Genomic DNA, 18,726 nt, shown 5'->3' with positions numbered 1-18,726 from the left:
TTAACAGGTAAGGTTAAGAAAAATAAAGGGAGGAGCGATATTTCCACCGGAAATTCAAGGAGGGATTGCTGATCAGAAACACCATTAATAAAATAAATCGAGATTTAGGTATGGAAATAAACCCAATCTGGACATCGCTACTCCTGTCCCTAGCGCCAACGCTTATACGCCCAACTACTATCCCGGTTACCCAGCGACCTCACTGATGTCAACAACTTCATCTAATTTTGAAAATATTATCTTCCATGAAATGTAAAAATTTTTTCCTGTACACTTTTACACCTGAAGAAGGGGGCAGTTGAACCCTGAAAGCTCGTGAATAAACCACTTCAAAAAATGTCATCCATACGATCTGTTAATTCTACCCTAAATTCTGAATTAAATGGATGGAAGGAGCTCAAATCTCTCATCACCAGTCGTCACGGACCGACTATAATGGCTCAAATAAAAGACCTCGAGAAAATGGAGATCAAGACCACCAAACTCCAAAATGATAATGTTTTCCTAAAACGATGTAAGAAGAATAACATCATCCCACACGGATTGAGAATAAAAAATCAATGGCTGGACATCCCGTCAACCCGAAAACGATTCCAAAAACTGGAGCAAGACCTGTTGAAAGACATCATCAACTACAACTACGGAACTCTTGCGAAATTGAAGAGAGAAATAGATGATACCAAGACCCAAATTTTGACAATATGCACAGAGCACCATCATGCAATTTTTGATTTTATCAACACGTCCAAACTGAAATACAACACAGAAGTGAAGCAGAAACAAAGAAACAAATTTGACCGACTCCAGCAAACCCAAAAACTTACCCCAAGAATCAATTCCCACCCACATCCTTCTATCCATGTGAAACGAAGCAGCATCGTCAACCTTTCAAATAAAACTCTTACCGAAGACGAGACCGAAATCTTGGAGCTCGGTTTGAACTATGCAGTTCCTTTACGCAACCAATCTGAACTCATTGTGGGATCAGGCATCTCTCTAGAATGCTGTTTACAAGATCTTGAAATATCCGAAGAAAAGGAAGACTCTGTACTACGCGGACTCTCAAGAATATTGTCTTCATACAAAAATCGACCCGACAACAATATTAAATCATACCAATGGATCCCTCCAAAAATTAGATCAATTAAACAAGACAAGAATATCATTATTTGTCCTGCAGACAAGGGGAATGCAACACTTATAATGAACAAAGATGATTACAACAACAAAATCATGGATATGCTGACTGATCCATCGTATGAAATGATTCGAGAAAATCCAACCACAAGACTAGAAAAAGAAATTCAAATCAAATTGAAGTCCCTGTACAAAACCAAAAGAATATCCAAAAGCGTTTACAATTCCATTTTCCCAAGAAATTCAAAAGCCCCAATATTTTATGGACTACCCAAAATTCACAAAACTGGCACTCCACGACGACCTATATGCGACTTCCGGAACTCCCCCTCTTACAAGATTGCTTCCCATCTTAGCAAAATCTTAAAATCTTTGGTCCACAACCCTTTCACACTAAAAAACTCCTATCAATTTTCCCAGCAAATCAAAAACCACAAACTCCAACCCCATCCAAAAATGGTCTCATTTGATGTAGCTTCCCTCTTTACCAAAGTACCCATTCCGGAAACTATAACATACATTGAAAACTACTACGAGAAACATCAAATTGGAAATCTTATACAAGTTTGACAGCAAAGGACATCTTAGACTTACTACAACTTTGTATCAAATCCAATTATTTTCAATATAAAGACATGTTTTTCCAACAAACCAGCCGTACACCAATGTGCTCTCCAATCAGTCCCGTTTTCGCCGAACTATACATGCAGTACTTTGAATCTCAAGTTGTACAAGACCACCCAAAAATTGACCTTTACCGACGTTTCGTGGATGATTCTTTCTGCATTATTAACGATGACGCAACACTAGATTTACAAAAAGAATTCAATCAATTCAACAAACATATCCAATTTACTTATGAAGAAGAAGAAAATGGACAAATATCTTTTTTAGACGTGACGCTAATTAGAGACGAAGAAAATCAACTCTGGAGAAAGGTGTTTAGGAAAGCTACTCACACCGGACGTTACTTAAATTATTCATCATACCATCATCCATCGCACAAGATCTCCGTGATTGATGCATTACTATATCGTGCTTTTATAATTTCTGATCCCGAATATCTTGAGGAAGAAATTCAGCATGTAAGAACCCACCTATTAAGCAACAACTTCCCAAACACCCTCATACAATCTCGGATACAACGGTTGCGTTCCAGAAGAGGAGATGCAATGAAGACGATAAACCACGCATCATTCTACCATACATGGGTCCCGTTACTCATCACCTGACAAATTTTCTCAGAAGAAAATTAAATTGCGACTTTGGCTACATTCCTGGAAGAAAAATAGGGAACAAAATCTGAAGGATTTTTTAGGTCCCCTGAAATGGCAGTAAATAATGGGTATAGATTTTTAAGCCTCATAATTTCTACCGACTTGAGGCAGATGATTAATGACAGAATTGTTCTAACATGGTTGTCTGGATCCTGATGACACATGAGGTCGATGGTGTGGGTAAAGACGGCGTAAATAGTGAAATCGGCCAAGTGGTTATAAATGGCCTCATTTTCGCCATCCGGAAGGAAGGATCGTGCGCATTGAAGACCATCCTCATCAGAAAATGCTCTGAGGTGGATGGATTCGCCTGCGATTGGAAACCCATGAATACTCTCACGGCTGTTGACAATGACAAATATGTCTAAATCCCGCCAAGTTTGGATTGCTTCTAAAAGGCTTGAAATATGGGGACTAGCATTGTCTAAAACTAAGATAATTGAAGTGCCCCTTGTACAGATTTTTCTCACAACATTATCCACACTTTGGTCATCTTCCTCGATGGTTATACCACGTTTCCTTAGTTCATTTCTTAGTTCATTTAAAAATTCTTGTGGATCATGAATAGATTGAACATTAAGAAATACACAATTTGTGCAAGCGTCCAGAGTTCTAGCTTTACACTTGTTTATAATATTGTAGCAGAACTTTACTGCGAGTGAGGTTTTGCCAATGCCTCCAATTCCTGTGACGTAAACGAACGTGGGATGGTATCCTTTGTCTGTCTTTGTATTCTTAGTATCCTTTGACGGTGGGCGTCATAAGCGTATTGAAGTTGGAGCAATTCCTTATTTCGGCCGACGAACTTTGAAATAATTGGAATATTTTTTGGCCAGATTTTTGAATGTGGGGAAGATGTCGGTTGGACTGCCGGAATTTGAGTTGAGGTTGTGGAGAATGGCTGATTGAATTGATTTTTGTAGTGTTCTCTAATCCTTTCTGAGAAGGTGCATAAGAAGTAAAATTAGTGAGGATAATGTGGGGTTTTTGTTATAAAATTGTGTTTAGTTGTAATACTAACAATGCGATGGTGTGAAGAATAACCCTCCGATTCGGTTGGAATTTCGAAATTATGTGGTCCATGTCAATACAACCAACGTTTCTTGAGGCAGTTTGTGTGATGGTCAGAATTTGTCAAAATATTTGAGGTCAAAGATTTCTACCAGGCGGTGGATGCAAACTCAACTTAAATTCTATTCCCGTGCTAAGATTCGCTCATTTTTCAACTTTGCCCTAAAATATTTTGACAAATTCTGACCATCGCACAAACTGCCTCAAGAAACCAGGGTAGCAGAAATCTCATCTCACCTTCACAAATCTCATCTCACTGAGACATAATGAGAAATAGTGAGACATGAGAAATATGAGATAAAGTGAGATTTTTTAGCCACGCCTTAGCGGCACCTAGCGGACGGGGTCATGAACTACAAGTTTATCTCATTATTAGCTCGCCCTGCGTAGCACGAAAGCTATTGAATTCCGTGTCCGTCCGTCCGTCCGTCCGTCCGTTGACGAGTTTTTTGCATTAATTGATGCGATTTAAAACGTCCCTTGTCCATTTTTTCATAAATTAATAGCACCGTTAGCATCTGACAATCGGAAAAACCAAGTGATGCGAAAGAATTGGGGGATCTGATTCATAAAGCACCAATAATGCATACTAGACGGCGGATTGTATTAGACAATTTTGACATAAATTTTTCAAAATTTTCGTTGATCGTTGGTAGGTAATTCTGCACCAGTGATGCACAATTTTTGGACTATCCTCGATGCATAATAATTATTGATCTATTTTGTTTACTTTTTCTGCACCATTGGTGAAATATTACATAAACATTATTGATCTACTTTGTTGGATTTTTCTGCACCATTGGTGCATAATTGCCTAAAAATTATGCACCTATTTTGTTGGATTTTTCTGCACCTTTGGGGCAAGTTATAACCAAATCATTAGTACAGGGTGAGCTACTTCTAACGTTACTACGGTCAGACTAGCTGAAAACCGCACCAATGTTGGAGATTAACCGATACACACAAGTTGTTGGATCTGCCTTCCCTTACCCTTGAAATCATGCCAAATTTGTGTCCAAAATTTCCCCATTTTTTCTGCGTGATTAATGCAAAATCTAATCAAAATCATATTTCTATTTTCTCCGCTTATTGTGTACCATCGGTGTGAAGAAATCGTGAAACGTACATATTCATTGCAAAGTTTTACACAACACCAACTGGGTTTCGGCTCTCCATAAGCCCTAACTTGGGACTTGGGACACCCTAATCTCGATGACTTCATTGCAAAAATGCAATAAAATACACCTACCTTTTTTAAACGAACTTGGGTAACTTTGAACCTTGAGTAACTTTGAACCTTGATGTATCGTTTGAATCTGAAAAAATCAATTAGTGAACCAATCAAATAACTTGGATATTCCGATTGAACCAAAAAGATGAAGATCTGAAAATTGAATAAACTTAGATTAAATACATATATGACCCTAAAATTATATAAGGGCTGGTAGTGGCATACTATGGCCGCAGTACGATAATACGTTAAAATTATTGAGGAATTTATGCAAATAATTTTATTGTCATTTTCAGTGATTATGATCAAGATGCATATTTTTATGAGCCAGTTCTGGTAATGTGTGTTCCAACATTACCAGAACAATTTACAATGATTATGAGAAGGATGCATATGAATTTGTATTATTTTATGAGCTAGTTCTGGTAATGTGTATTTCAACATTACCAGAACAATTTCAATGATTATGATAAAGATATGAATTGCGTGTTTCAGTGCTAGCAGATAGGTAGTTTTGCAGGTGGAATTATATCGATTTGTATAAGAAAATGTAGCCATCCCCAACGCAGTGCTTAGAAATATATACTTTGTTATCGTCATAGATTACCCAATCATTTTCCCGTCTATAATTCACAATATAATGCCCTGAATTTAAGGAATTGCCCAAATGACTAACTACAAATGTCAAACCGTACACATTATCTGAGCCAGGCAATGTAAGAACATCTGATGCAAATGACTTCTCCGTAATTTTTGTGCCTTGATTTGTAAAAATTTTCAGATAATTTAAATCAAATTTAACAAATAAAGTTCTTGGCGCCAATATCAAATTAGACTTGAAATTAACCAATCCTGAGAACTTACACTTCCCACAGAGATATTCCTGTTGCCCGGTGAAATGATTATTAACGCACTCCTGTAAATTTTGCGTTGACCTTCCGATGGATAGGGAAGTACACGATTCATTTCTAGTGCTTTTATCTCTACAGGTGCACGTAACCTCAGTTTCTATGGTGGAAACATATTCCTCAAGAGACAAGCCAGAGTTGCTTAAATTCTGCAGGGGATCAAGAAGAAATAGATGGGGGTCATCTTGCATTCCAATTGGGTATGATGGCATGCACTCAACTAACTCCAGTCTGGTATTTCTAAGCTGACTAAGTTGAACTGGTGTGACCAATGCTTGGAGGAAACTGAGAAGACAATGAGATAAACGATCCTTACTAAATTTCAGAAATTCTTGAATAGAAGGAGATTCATATATTAAGTGAAGAATTGCGCTAATGTAACATGTATTTCCTAAATTTGGAATTCCGAGATGAACTAAATGGGTTGGTTCGCAAATTACATCATCTGTGGACAAATTTTCGTCTATATCCATTTCCACGGTTTCGTGAAATGCGCCAGTTTCACTCACACCTACCTCCATCTGTTCAGTTTCTGAGGTACAATTTTGTGATTCAGAATGTGGTGTCAATATATCTATGTCGTTTGACCAAGTCACACAAATGGGTTTATGATAGCTAAAATAGCTTTCGTAGAACCAAGCTGAAACCCCATAAATATTAGAAAAACATACATGGATCGATGTATTTCCGTCCGTACTATTTTCAAGTGGAGTTACTAATCGGTAACCCATTGAAGAGAAAATCTGCCTCATTTGACATCCATCTTTGGTTAGGAAATTCAGGTTGAAGTCACCGAAAACAATCACTGGGGTGCTTTTGTGCTATTCAGAAAATTTATAATGTCATGTAGAAAAGTTATCGTACTATACTGAGGACTACGGTATAACATACATATTCTAACATCGTTCTGTTTCCATTGAACTATTTGCAAATGTTTTGTGACACTTAAATTTTCATGCGAGTATTGAACATCTGATATATTTGGAGAGTATGAGTCACATCTAAACACCAGTGTTCCTATAGATGACTGGATAGTTGGCGAATCTACTCGATACAAAATAGAAAATCCTGGCAGTTCAACCATATCTGAAACCAATGACCTAGTTTCACAAAAGCACAGAATATCAGATACCATATAATTTCTGTCAGCAAGAATATCGTCATAGTGTGCTCGGAACGACTGAATGTTATGGAATACAATTCTATTAGGATCTTCTTGGTCTGGTAAATATCTCAGAGAATATGGAAATGGCAATTTTCGTAATCTAGTGAGCTCTAATGCCACGGGATGCCTTAAAGTGTCGATTGCACGTGGTGCATTAAAAGTCCCACTAATGAATAATCCTGATAAAGAAGGTGCCCGACTCATAGCTACATATATCGCATCCCTTCCCAATCCTCGAGTTGGAATATTAGCAACCGTATTTTGGATTGACAGACTATGTGATTTATGGATTGAAATGGCATTAGCAGCAACCAGGGGAATCTGACGACGAACAATTTGCATTCCTTGATAGTGCCCAAAACTATTTAATGCCTTGGTTTCCGAGAAGATCGGGGTCCAATGCAGAGGAATTTCTAATTGTTTGAGTAATGCCAGGTTATTTGATCTAGCCAGTTGCCCTACCAATTTCTCAGAGAATTCCATAAATACAATCTTAACAGCTTTCTGCCCGTTAGTTAATGGCTTTTCAATTACCCTCATTAGTTTTCCCGTAGCACCATTAAACCATCCATCGGATACGCCAATATTTGTTGTAATCATATAACGAAGGCCGACTCTCAAAGCTACATGGTATGGCATTCCTCCTGTTTGCTGCAAACTTAAATATTCGGCCGACTCCAACATTGCTTGTTGGGACGCTAGAATCTTTCCACCCTGCACTCTATCTATGGCATATGAATTGAACAAAGGACCCTTTGCTCGATTTATCGCTTCACGATTAAATTGATCACAGTCTGCATTGCTGTAAAACAACCATGTTGCATCATCTGGAACAATTAAGTTTTTTCCGATTTCTCTACTCTTGAACATTTTAATATCTTCTTCTTCAAGCATTCCTACTGACAGTCTGTTTAATGCAGTTGCAAACTTAGCGTCATCCTTTTGCCTCATGATTTCCTTGAGCTCAGATAGTCTAAATCTCTCCCAGAGTGGATTTCCAATGATCGGGCCTAAAATTTCCTTACTATCCTCAAAAACAAATTGTCCAAACACCGGATTCAGCTGGTAGAAGTCACCTACGACCAACACGCTAACCCCTCCGAACAATTCGTCGATGCCTAAAATTTGCCTTAATCTTTGATCAATTTGGCTGAACATTTTCAAGCTAACTAAGGAAATCTCATCGATTATCAAAACTCTTAAAGCCTCAAACTTACATCGCAAGGTATTGCATGAACCATGGTCGAGTGGAGTCATTTTTCCTCCGTATTGATTGGGTGGGAGTCTGAATGCTGAGTGCAATGTCATACCAAAAACGTTAAATGCAGCTTTCCCTGTTGCTGCGGCTACTAGAACAGGAACTGATTCACCATTTGATCCAGGTTCCTTATCCGACATCGTTAATATGCATTGAACCATGGCAGTAATGAATCTACTCTTTCCTACACCGGCCTGCCCATGAATTATGTGGAAATTTTGTCCCGATCTTCCTTCCAAATTATGCAAAAGGTTCAGTAAATACCTCCGTTGACCTTCGTTCAAAGTTTTCAATAGCTGGAGGTAATCGTCTGTTGGTATTAACTTTGGAGGACGAATAGACGTAAATTTAGAAGAAGTAGAATTCCCTAACTCAATCGCAAAATCTTGATCTTCTGCAATGAATTCGATTGGATTATGGTCAAGCAAAGGATTGTCAAAAGTTTCCTCGTCGTCCTCTGCCATACTCAGTCCTACCTCTATCTCATTCTCAAGAAAACTTGGATCATATATTTGTCGGTTTTGTGTAGTTAGATCCAACCGGTTTTGGTAAGCAGAAACATGATCAATATCAAGAAGATCTGTGTTTTCGTCCCGCCATGGTACATACAGCATAATTTGTTCCCTATAAAAATTGTCTGGATCTTGATGGAGACCAAATCTGCGATATCGAATAATTCGAGAATTTGTCCTCTTAGGTATGTATCCGCTATTATCAGTCAGGCTTAATGCAGTTGTCGGTAGATTAGCCTGTTTCCGCCGTGGACATGATAGTTTCATGAAATTATAGTTTGCAACATAATCAGCTAAGCAAAGATCGTCTAATATCTTGGGCCACACTACATAACGCTCTAAAATTCCCTTGAGTGCTATATCGGATGAATCTGGATCCATTTTCTCTACTTCGTCGGCAGGCTTGACGAAAATGACCCTGTCGTCAAGTCTATTCGTATTGATAAATGTAACATCACGCGAACTTTGAGTCATCGGAATTTTTAATAAACAGCAGGCGGCCTCTTGAGCGGATACTTCTGAGGACTTTGAAAAAGCATTGGCAAATGAGCTTAAGCGTTCTTTCAAACTAAAATTATCGTCCCTAATTTCCTTGCTAACTTGTCGTAAAAGTTTCGACACGCCTCGATCTGACTTGCTTATGTAATTGACAACGTAAGTCGCGCACGAATATGGGTCCAAAACAAATTGGATGTCAATATTTGCGCGCCAACATACAAGAAGCTTCCTATTGTATGCATTTATATAAATTTCATGTGTTCCACGCCTAAGGAATACTTTAGGGGTTTTGAGGTTGGAAGTGAGAGGATGTAATTTTCTTCAGTTAGATCCAGCTCTTGAAGAAAAGTATCAAATTTAATTTCTGCTGCATGTCGTCCAAATGTGGCAAGCTTTTCTTTAATGTTGGCAAATTGTTGTTTATATAACTTCACTTGATCCGGAGGTAGTGGAAGTAATATTCTAGTCGTCCTCATGGGTGGAATTGGAAAACCGAATCTGCATCCTCGCCTTTTGTCTTCGCAAGTATGGGAATGATTATGAATTTGATATGCCAGGACCTCCTTCATGTCATCGGCTTCATCTTTTCTACAGGTAATGAATTGATCTATGAATGCACAGCAAGCTTGGTGAGTTAGGGAATTTTCTCTGTCAAACTTCGGAGCATCCTTAATCCAATCCATTCTGTGTGTGTGTATTGACCCGCGTTGTTGAACCTCTTTCCTTTTAAAGAAGTCCTGGTGTACATAAGGATGAAATATTCCACCCACGGGCTTGATCAAGAATTTATCCATTGCCTTCTCTCGCCTGTCGTAAGCCATGACACACCCTATAGGGTCATGTCTTATGAGATCTGCTTTAGCATCGAATGTGAGATTGGAAACTTCTTTATCTGTTAGCTCAGTCCCATACTTTCTAGTGTGAAGCATTGAAATCAACTCTGGCCATTTCGTATCTGCAGCTGATGTTGTAATAAAAAATGTTGGGAGTCCTAATTGACGAATCATAGCCATCACATCCATTTTCTTTTCTTCTAAATACGAAGGAGAGTTCACAATGTTTGACAAAAGTCGATACCCATCATCGTGTAGAATTATGCTCTGGACACATTCCTTGTTAAGTAGATTGCCAACAGTCACGATCCCAGGTTTTTTCTTTTTTCGAAGACAGATGTTGATGTTACTAGCGATCCTGTGAGTTTGGACCAGTCGGTAGCTATATAGGATTTTGTCCGCTCTTCTGCAACGTGGGTCAAATCCGCGAAGTTCTGACTATGCAATATCAGTGTATGACAAGTTAGCTTCTGGATTCAATTTTCGTTTGATGCCGCAGTAAATGGATGGGAAAGATAAATCCTCGGCGTCGAGATCCATTAGTAAGGACAACGGGCGCATTCCTTCGCCAGGTGCCACTGCCATGATTAGTTGATCTTCTTGCATTAGAGTTTCCGTTAACGGTGGATCATTGTCTTCAGTTTCTGCTTTGTGACTGATAGATAAGTCTTTAATATCTTAGATAAGTCTTTAATGTCTGTATAACTTTGAGTAGCATCACTTGGGTTTACTATATATTCTATTGTGTCTGTTGAAACACTATTTGCCCAGTCTGGGGAAAGAAATACCTTTTCCTTTTTATATAATTCGGTACGTACCAAATAATTTGCAGCATAGAAAACTTTATGTGGTCGAATGGTTTGGAACATATACGCATGCTTATAGGACATTCGGCGCTTCAATTGAACCTGCACTGTGCTTGTCTCGTCGAATTTGCGGGGAATAACTTTGGCGACTATGTCCATGTCATTTGGAACGTTTACTACACCGCCTCGGATTCCGTACTGACGGTCGCTCCCTAAGGATCTAATCTGAGCAAACGGTAATCTTAATGCCACCAAACGTTCCTCTAAGCTAGTCATGTTCTGTAATTGATGTGGAATTGGAGGAAAGTACAACCCGTTAGACATACACAACCGAGGCACGTCACCACTCTTCAGCGAATCATGACATGTGCCACAAAGGAAGTAATTCCCATCGACTTTCAGATGGGCGAAAGGTTTCTTAGGATGAAGTTTCCGCACGACTTCTATTGTTGTTGGATGCATAGATGATCGATACCATAACCCTCCACACGAACCACATATCCATCTCGGTTGATCAAGTATCTCGCAATGGAAAGATTTACACAAAATATCGAAATCGGTCTGAGCCTTATGACGTGAAATTGCTTTCTTAATTGTGTTATGCTGTTGCTCGGCCTGTTTGTAAGTTTCGTCTTCCCGGCGGCTGGCATGTTCCATCCGATTCCGCTGATTTTCAGCGTCTCGATAGTCCTCGTCTCCTCGGCGGGTCGCATGTTCCATCCGATTCCGCTCATTTTCAGCGTCTCGATAGTCCTGGTCTCCTCGCCGGGTGGCATGTTCCATCCGATTCCGTTCATTTTCTAAGTCTCGATAGTCCTCGTTTCCTCGGCGAGTAGCATGCTCCATCCGGTTCCGCTCATTTTCCTCTTCACGGTACATGTCAACCTTCCGACGTTCTGCGTGTGCTGCTGTGTTTCGTTCTTGCTCTTGATGTCGAAGGTTTGCATCCATTCTACGCAATTTCTTGGCGTCAGAATTTCTTTCGGTATCGGCTCGACGGAACTCTTCATTTTCCCTTTTTCTCTTAATCCTTTCTTTTTCACTCAGTTTGCGAGGCATTATTGCACCAGTGGCTATGCGCGCTCTAATTCCGTACGTTACGTACCTTTTGATAAGTCACACCTCCCGATAAGTCACACCTCCCGATAAGTCACAGCTCCCGATAAGTCACACCTCCCGATAAGTCACACCTCCCAATAAGTCACACCTCCTGATAAGTCACACCTCCTGATTAGACACACCTCTCGATTAGACACACCTCCCGATAAGTCACACCGATAGATTTGTTGCTCCCTTTGTGGATACGTCACGTCACTCGATACGGTGCTCCACTTTTTAAGTTGCTTCCCCGAGTAAATTTTGCGTATTCAGTCCAGGAATTCAGTCAGAATTTTTGAAAATTCAGAAATGATAAATTCAGAATAAGTTTTCTTGGCCTGATGTTTGTTTCGTCTGCCACATGACGTGATCATAGTTACAAGTGTTTTAAATTAAATGACGTAATTTCTATGCATTTCTAAATGACACTTTTTGACATGATCCCATATACATTTAATATCGGATAAACGCGACTATATCGACGTGAATATATAAGGCGAATATGCAAATATATCGTTTGACTCATTCTGTCGTAGCATTGCAGGGCGAGCTACTTTTAACGTTACGACGGTTTATTTCTCACTCAGCCCCAAGTGAGATGAGTGATATATATCATTAAATCTCACTAAATCTCACTCAGTGATACATATAACTCATAACCCTGCAAGAAACGTTGTTTGTGTTGACTTGGACCACTTAATTTTGAAATTTCAACCAATTCGGAGGGTTACACTTCACACCATCGCATTGTTAGTGGTAAGACTCTAAATAATTTTTTCAAAGTATACATTATCGCCTTAGGAGATACTATTTGGTTCTATCCTACGGTGATAATTTGTCTGACAGTAAAAGTGTTACCGACGTTGGATACAATTTGTTACCGCGGATAAATAATTACTGTAACCAGCGATAGGGTCATTTAGTACCTACGACGGGGAAAATTTTACACCCGGTTATTTAGAATGTACTGAAACTTTAATTTTAATGTGGGGAAAAGTGTTTAGTTGTTAGACTGCAGAAATAGATTTGGTAAATCAGAAATTTGGATTTGACTTTCAAAATTCCACCAATTAATATTATTTCTTTTTCCACTTTCACTTCCGCCACGGAAAATTACTTGGACTTCCGTTGCAGACAAACATTTTCAGCTTATTATTATAATGATATTTACGTAACAGTGTATTTCATTGTAAATACCCGGTTATCACATAATTATGTATTTCAAAATAATATACTCCGGAACACTTCTACCTGACGCTTCGACCCATTTCAGCGAGAGAAAAACTTGTACCAGCTGTTCCGGCGTGGCCAGCTCCCCCCTCGCCATTATCCATGCTTCCAAAATTGATCTAATTAATTCTAAAGCTGTTGCAGGCCCCATTATGAACCTGTTGATCAAGGACACAAACCGGGTTTGAGGAAGACTTAAGGCTTCGATTAATACAGAATGGTTGGTAATGATGACAGGAATGGTGCAGAGGAGTTGAGCAAGTATAGTCACGGTCATAAGCTGATCTAAAAGGTAACGGTAAATTAATTGTAACATATTTGTGGAAGAGAAATTATATATGTTGACGTTTGATAATTGAATTACAACGTATGGAGCAACGTACCATGTAGTAACGTCGCAGTTTCTTCGGATGTTTCCATGATCACTTCCAAAGAATTCCAAAGGATCTATCTAATAGAAATTTTCTTTAGACGATATTTTACTCAAGGTATTTCAAATGTTGAGATGCTGCTTTTATTAGCCTGTGAAAGTTATTATGTAGGAATGACTCACTGAATATGAGGTCTCCACATTTTCAACAACAGGAGACGATAAGATAACTGTTATCCGACGAGTACCTTGTACAAGTGAGCCGGGCCTGGGCTTTAAGTGGACTGGCCCGGGCCGCTCAGGCCCATTGGGCTTTGGGGGGATGACCTGGGCTTTTGACGAACCAAATATAGTTTGGCTGGGCCTGGGCGGGCTTTTGCCCAGCCGGGCAAGAGCTTTTTTAGAAAAAGTCTAAGCCCGAATCAAAACAAGCCTGTCTCTCATTTTTTTGGGAACTCGAAATTAGTCCCAGATAGAATAATTTAATTTTCTAATTCTTAGGGTGCCCTTCAAGAAATATCTTGAATGACATTTTGCATAATCATTCGTTTAAATCTAGCCTTGGCAAAAAGCCCAGTGGGCCCGGGATTAGCCGTTTTTGTTAAATAAGGAGCCCAATGGGCTTGGCCGGGATTTTTTAATAAAAAGCCCAATGGGCTTGGCCGGGATTTTTTAATAAAAAGCCCAATGGGCTTGGCCGGGCCAGGGCTTTAAAAAGTCCAGGCCGGGCAAACCTCCAGCACCTTGCCAAAGCTGGGCACACTTGAATTGCAAAATGGGAGGGGAGGCACTCCTAAAAATCAAATATGTATCAAATCCTGGAAATTACCTTTTAATATATTATTGCTTTTTTCAATAAATGATTAGTATATTGTAAAAATATCAATCCTAACTGGTATTACAATTACATATTAGTGAAAATTATTATGTTAATGTTGAATCTTTATCTATCTAGTCAGGTGGTATTATCTTTTAATTACAACGCGATCCGATATATGTGAATCGTTTTTTATTACCAGAAACTGATAAGCGTATGGGTTTGTATTACATGTATTTATGTATAAATGGGAGGTTGAAAAGTAATAGATTCCCCTTGGACGGCCCCTGAATCCCGATGACAGGCGATAATAACGTTTACAAATATGTTTATAACAAATATGCAGATCATTACCTGGTTTCGTGAATGCGAAGTAAAGTTTGCCTTACATATGCATTTCAGAGGTGTATATGTATTAGCATTAAACTATATGTCCCAATTATGTATACACGTTTACACTGTAAATAATCAGGTAATAAATATTACTGAAAAGCACAAGTATATGACTCTACCAAAGTGGTAATGCCTTGGTAATAAAGTTTTACCATCATCGTAACGAATGTTTACTACCTGGTAAAATATTATAATCAAATTTATTACCGAGAAATCATTACCTCCGTGTCTTTACCGGATTATTAAGATTGTACAAAAATATTATATTTGATAAATAAACAAATCCCCTGAATTTTAAAAGGAGTGAATGTGGCTTCGCATTTATGGTTCAGTTTGGAGAAGTTTTACACCAGTTTCTTGAATTCGATACACCTTTATAAATATGTATGTGCATATATCTACACATATTTAACATGGAATTAATTAATTTTTGTTATTAATCTTCAATCCAGCAATTTCAGTGTTGAAAAGAATATTTAGCAGATTACTAGGAAAGGGAACCTGGAAAGAGTGAATTTAGCACAACGATATCGTCGCACTAATTCTAAAAAGACGTAAGTGCACTCGATGCTTAATTTTAAAAAGACGTAAGTGAATTCACTTATTAAACTAAAATTAAACTTCGACTTAAGTCGAAGTTTAATTTTACAAACACGTAAGTGCACAAAACAACTAGTAAAATAACCAGGTGGGTGGATCATTTTAAAATCGTAGTTTTTGGATGAAGTAATGCATGGTTGTTCCCATGTTGGATGTTGAAGTGGACCGCTTAAACCGAACGCAGAGGAGGAAGAGTACGAAAATTTGATATTTCTCACTTTGTGTCCCGTACACACGGTCACCAGGTCGTCGTAGGTCAACGGGATTGTGGTCTCTAAACCCTCCACCCTTAAAAAGTCAAGGTTAAAATGCAAACAAAAATAATGCCCCTAGTAGGGCTCGAACCTTAAAATAATTTGTCCGCTTTTAGTGATCCGCACACTGTGCACCTGCCTTTGCCATACTCAGCATCATCGTTCACGTTTCCCATATATGCACCCGGATCCATTCAAAGGCACTCTATAGTACCTTCCCAAAATTGTTGCTTCCCTTCCAAGTTCCTTCCCAAAATCTAATCTATTTAAATAATTGTAGCCTACATAGCACCTTTCCATCAAGCCGTTAAACTCATTACTATCTAAAATTGGCGCAATTACCATTGATTTTAAATGCTTTCATCGAAATATTTTGTATGGGGTTGGGATAAATCTAATATTGACCAAATTAATTGTTGTAATCTTAGCAGTGCTTTTAGTGCCTTCAATACGAAATTCTAGACCTCCAGATTTTATACCTTTTACAATAATAGCGGACTTAATTGGTTGCTATTTTTGACATCATTGCTTGACCAGCAAATCCACAATAATCATAAAACTTTTCCTGACAACACAACCCCACCCAATTTTATTTATTATTTATCTATCTATTGTACATGACGCATACCAAATCTGAAATTAGAACGAACTACAACGTATCAACGTAAATTGCACATCTTCCGTGTTGGATATCTTAAACCAAAGTATTGTTGCCTCCAATTTAAATTCAAGCTATATATATTAATGAGCTGCTAACAATTTAGGTCATAATTGCATGGATGACGTCCGTAAGACATATTGGCAATGGTCATTATAAATGTTTTTGTTTTAGCTAAACCTTGCCCCAACCTTGAAAACGTGGCATGTCTACGGCAACTTGCCCTATCAGTTATTGAGCTGGACGGATTCAAGCTCTTGCTTTAATTTCGTACACTCCTGGAAACCAAAAGATAATTATCCACAATGTTTTCAAAGCTATTACAAATATTCCTTACAATTTTGCATTTCTCACACCAGCTGGAAACGTTTGGCAATTTCCTTCAGTTATTTACTGGTTGCACGTTAGAAATTTTTACTAGCAAAACTTACCCCTATGACGACCCACGTTTCTGGATATCGGATGAAAGCCTTATTTTTCCAAGGTCAGTGAAAGATATCAAAACGTATGTGCGGTTAGTCTCGGACGCTCAAGACAACAATACATTGGAAAAATACTTGCTACTCCAGAAACAAAATATGCGGCTCATCAACTCAAGTGATTATTGCCGAATTGGATTTATTGACTTGCAAGAACGGGACGAAAAGGATGTGCCGACTAGCGCAAATGGGTTATTACAGCTAATCCTACAAAATCCACCATCTCATCATGTGTTTATCCGAGTAGGAATCCCTGCGGCGGCCAATTTCCCTAAGCCAAACAAAAGTCCATTCGATTACGTGTTACGTAAAGTTTCGGCTAACATCTTTGTAATGTACATTAGAGGAAATACCATTACAATATATTTCACAAAGTTTTATTTAGATCTGGTTTTCATTGAACAGTATAACAAAATTTTGAAATCACATTTGAGTTACGACTCTATGTCAAAAACAGCGAACAGATGGCAAAATTTAGCCACATCGCTTCAAAGTAAATTTACAAATATGGGTAACAGTCAGGTAGGAGTTAGTCGAGTAAATATGCTTACAAAGGAGACAATAGAATTGTACCACAAAATATGCGGGATATATAAAATAAGGGACTCTCCAAATTATTTTACCTGCGCCATGATAACATTGAGCCGTAAGTTTAATTTTACGTTCGTATTACAGAATAGGAATCAAGGTTTGCGATTAAGCTACATTCCCGTAGACAGGACTAAGTTTTTTTCTTCTGCATATGCTAATAAATTGAACAGCCCACCAGCACAAGTCATTCTTCCCGCTGGTGATTACCTAGAACTAAAAACTGTTGTGTTCAGTAAAAAGCAGGAACCTAATGGGTTCGCACTGCTAACTTCGTTCGACTCCTGTACCTGGATTTGTCTCTTTTTGCTCCTCTTCTGCTTAAATATGCTTCTAAATCTTCCAAAATCTGGGTATGCTTTTCCTTGGTACGTGTCCTTTGTTTTGGTGGGATATTTAATGGATCAGCCAGCAGATATTCCAAAACCATCCGGGCAGATACGGAGTGCGATCATTCGAACTGCAATTTTTTCTACTTCGATACTTGCCATGCTTGTGGGAAACTTGTTTCGCGGAGCCTACACATCACAGCTCACCGCCCGAACTTTGCCTATTATGAAAAGCGATTTAAATAGCCTCGCATTTAGTTCAGCACCAATTGTAACTACTGCGTTTTCGCACAGTGTAACAAACACAAGAAAATTTGAGTCATTCCTGACAAATGAAATTAGGGACCGATTGATTGTGGCTCCTAATAGTTCAAACATTTACAACGTCCTTAAAATAATTAAGGATCGTACAACCTTCTTATTATCCTCATGGTATGATTTCGCATTTAATGTTAGCAACAACCACCTAACTAAAACTAGCAATGGGTATGAACGACTTTCTGAAGTCTTTGTGTTGATGGACCAGGACGCTTCGTGCAACGCCCTAATTAAACTTTTAACATTCAATAATGTCTATTTCCCAATTTCCTACCGTAGTTCGGGTATATATACGGAAAGAGATTTGTATATCGCAAGTAACACTCTGCTTGGTAGAATCTTAACCCGTGGGTTGTATGGCTTAGAAGAATCTGGGATTCTACATTGGTGGAAGCACCGTCACGCTGATCGGAGCATATTAAGTCCGCATGCTTCTTACACCCGGAAGAACTACTTTGGCACTTGGTTGCACCGTGCACTTATTCATTGGCCGCCCAAGAAATCACCAGAATTTGAAAAAGATGTTGTCGGATTGGGAAACTTTTTAATGTTTGGGTATATCCTGATAATTCTGTATTTCTGGTCTGGACTTTTGGTTCGACGCGAAGTTTGTTATCATCGAAAAACTAGGGAGAAAATACTAAATTGGTTTCAGCAAATGTGGCAGGTATTGCAAACCACACGCAAACGAATTATAGTGTGTGGAATGTATAAAATATTGTGCATATTACACAGAACAATGTTTGGGTTCCAAAATTCTAATTTTTGCATAAACAATGCATAATGAGTGTGAACGATTCGGGAAAATGCAACATCATAGACTCACATTTGGAAATTCTACTTCAGGAATCCTAAGAAAAAAAGCGTCCGCTTCAGTAAGGCTCTGTTGGTTAGGT

At 38.6% G+C, this 18,726-nt stretch overlaps 1 protein-coding gene across 1 annotated transcript; it reads left to right on the top strand.

Annotated features, from left to right (window-relative positions):
- The first annotated feature begins 435 nt into the window (after nucleotides 1-435).
- LOC110856485 lies at nucleotides 436-2,782 on the top strand. Its single transcript, XM_022104965.1, has 3 exons — nucleotides 436-1,325; nucleotides 1,793-2,222; nucleotides 2,540-2,782. The coding sequence occupies exons 1-3, from the start codon at nucleotides 436-438 to the stop codon at nucleotides 2,780-2,782; spliced, it is 1,563 nt and encodes a 520-aa protein (XP_021960657.1).
- The last annotated feature ends 15,944 nt before the right edge of the window (nucleotides 2,783-18,726 follow it).

The sequence above is a fragment of the Folsomia candida genome, unplaced genomic scaffold (assembly GCF_002217175.1).
Source record: "Folsomia candida strain VU population unplaced genomic scaffold, ASM221717v1 Fcan01_Sc016, whole genome shotgun sequence".
NCBI lineage: Eukaryota > Metazoa > Arthropoda > Collembola > Entomobryomorpha > Isotomidae > Folsomia > Folsomia candida.
Note: the sequence above shows the minus strand (reverse complement) of the source record. Positions and strands in the feature narration are given on the sequence as shown.

What these genes read in the sequence shown, in the direction of transcription:
- LOC110856485 (XM_022104965.1), top strand. Translation starts at nt 436, where the DNA reads ATGGCTCAAATAAAAGACCTCGAGAAAATGGAGATCAAGACCACCAAA. An exon ending in CAAATCAAATTGAAGTCCCT is followed by an intron (nt 1,326 to 1,792) that starts GTACAAAACCAA and finishes CCAACAAACCAG; the next exon opens with CCGTACACCAATGTGCTCTC. An exon ending in TTGAGGAAGAAATTCAGCAT is followed by an intron (nt 2,223 to 2,539) that starts GTAAGAACCCAC and finishes GATTAATGACAG; the next exon opens with AATTGTTCTAACATGGTTGT.